At 42.1% G+C, this 881-nt stretch overlaps 1 protein-coding gene across 1 annotated transcript; it reads right to left on the reverse strand.

Moving 5' to 3' along the window:
- Window positions 1–18: 18 nt before the first annotated feature.
- On the reverse strand, window positions 19–875 carry LOC111240193 (neutrophil collagenase-like). The gene is made up of 4 exons (XM_022770164.1): window positions 856–875; window positions 588–711; window positions 327–460; window positions 19–199 (listed from the first exon to the last, which is right to left on the reverse strand). The coding sequence occupies exons 2-4, from the start codon at window positions 641–643 to the stop codon at window positions 30–32; spliced, it is 360 nt and encodes a 119-aa protein (XP_022625885.1). The 5' UTR covers window positions 644–711; window positions 856–875; the 3' UTR covers window positions 19–29.
- Between the last annotated feature and the right edge of the window lie 6 nt (window positions 876–881).

The raw sequence follows: 881 nt of genomic DNA on the forward strand, positions 1-881 counted from the left end.
TCACCTAAATTAATTGTGGTTCACGTGATTTAAACACACCTGTAGTAATTGCTGCCTACAAAGAACAGAGTCTTGCCACTGTCCACGTCATAGAGAGCAGCATCGACTTTCTCTACGGTTTCAGGCAGACCAAAACTGGAAATTGACTTAGGATAGCCAGACACCAGATCGTAGCCACTGAAAGCCCACACTTGACGACCTGCAAAAATGAAGAAATGAAGGATTTAGAAGAAAAAGTATTTTAGTGACTATGCGTACAGGCAAATAATCTAGACCTGAAAATAGTATGACTTTAGGAGCTTTGGGTGGACACAGAGATCACGTACCCTTAAAGAGTAAGATCCTGTCTGACTCTCGGCTCTCATAAGCAGCATCGATATTGACCGGGGCTTTAGGCCAGAAGTTTGTGATGAAACTTTGTTGAGGTGTATTGCTCTGGGGGTAGCTACGCCAGAAGAAGCTGAGAAAAGACACAACACAAAAATCAGTTCAGAGGCCTGCTCTAGTGTAAAGAAAAAAAAAGAAGAAAAAAAACAAACTTTTTGGATTGGACATTTAGTTATTTGAACATTCAGTGTCTGCAATACCTGTCCTTGAAGAAGAATATCTCTCCTCTGAGGCTGGCAACTGCATCCAAGACCATGTTTGAATCACAGGCATCAGGCGTGGTGGGAGATGTGGGTCCAGGACCAGGGTTCAAAGTGTTTTCACCTGTAGGTTAAATGAAACCAATGTCACATGTCATTGTAGTCATGTGGACTCACTGAAGTTTGTGCAGAAGTTATTCGTCAGATATTTTGACCAAGTGCTGTTTGTGCAAACAGACAGTGATTTAGTTAGTTAGTTAGCACTAACCATAGAGAGACTGGATGCCGTTGACA

Source organism: Seriola dumerili, unplaced genomic scaffold (genome assembly GCF_002260705.1).
Source record: "Seriola dumerili isolate Sdu_G_001 unplaced genomic scaffold, Sdu_1.0 BDQW01020445.1, whole genome shotgun sequence".
NCBI lineage: Eukaryota > Metazoa > Chordata > Actinopteri > Carangiformes > Carangidae > Seriola > Seriola dumerili.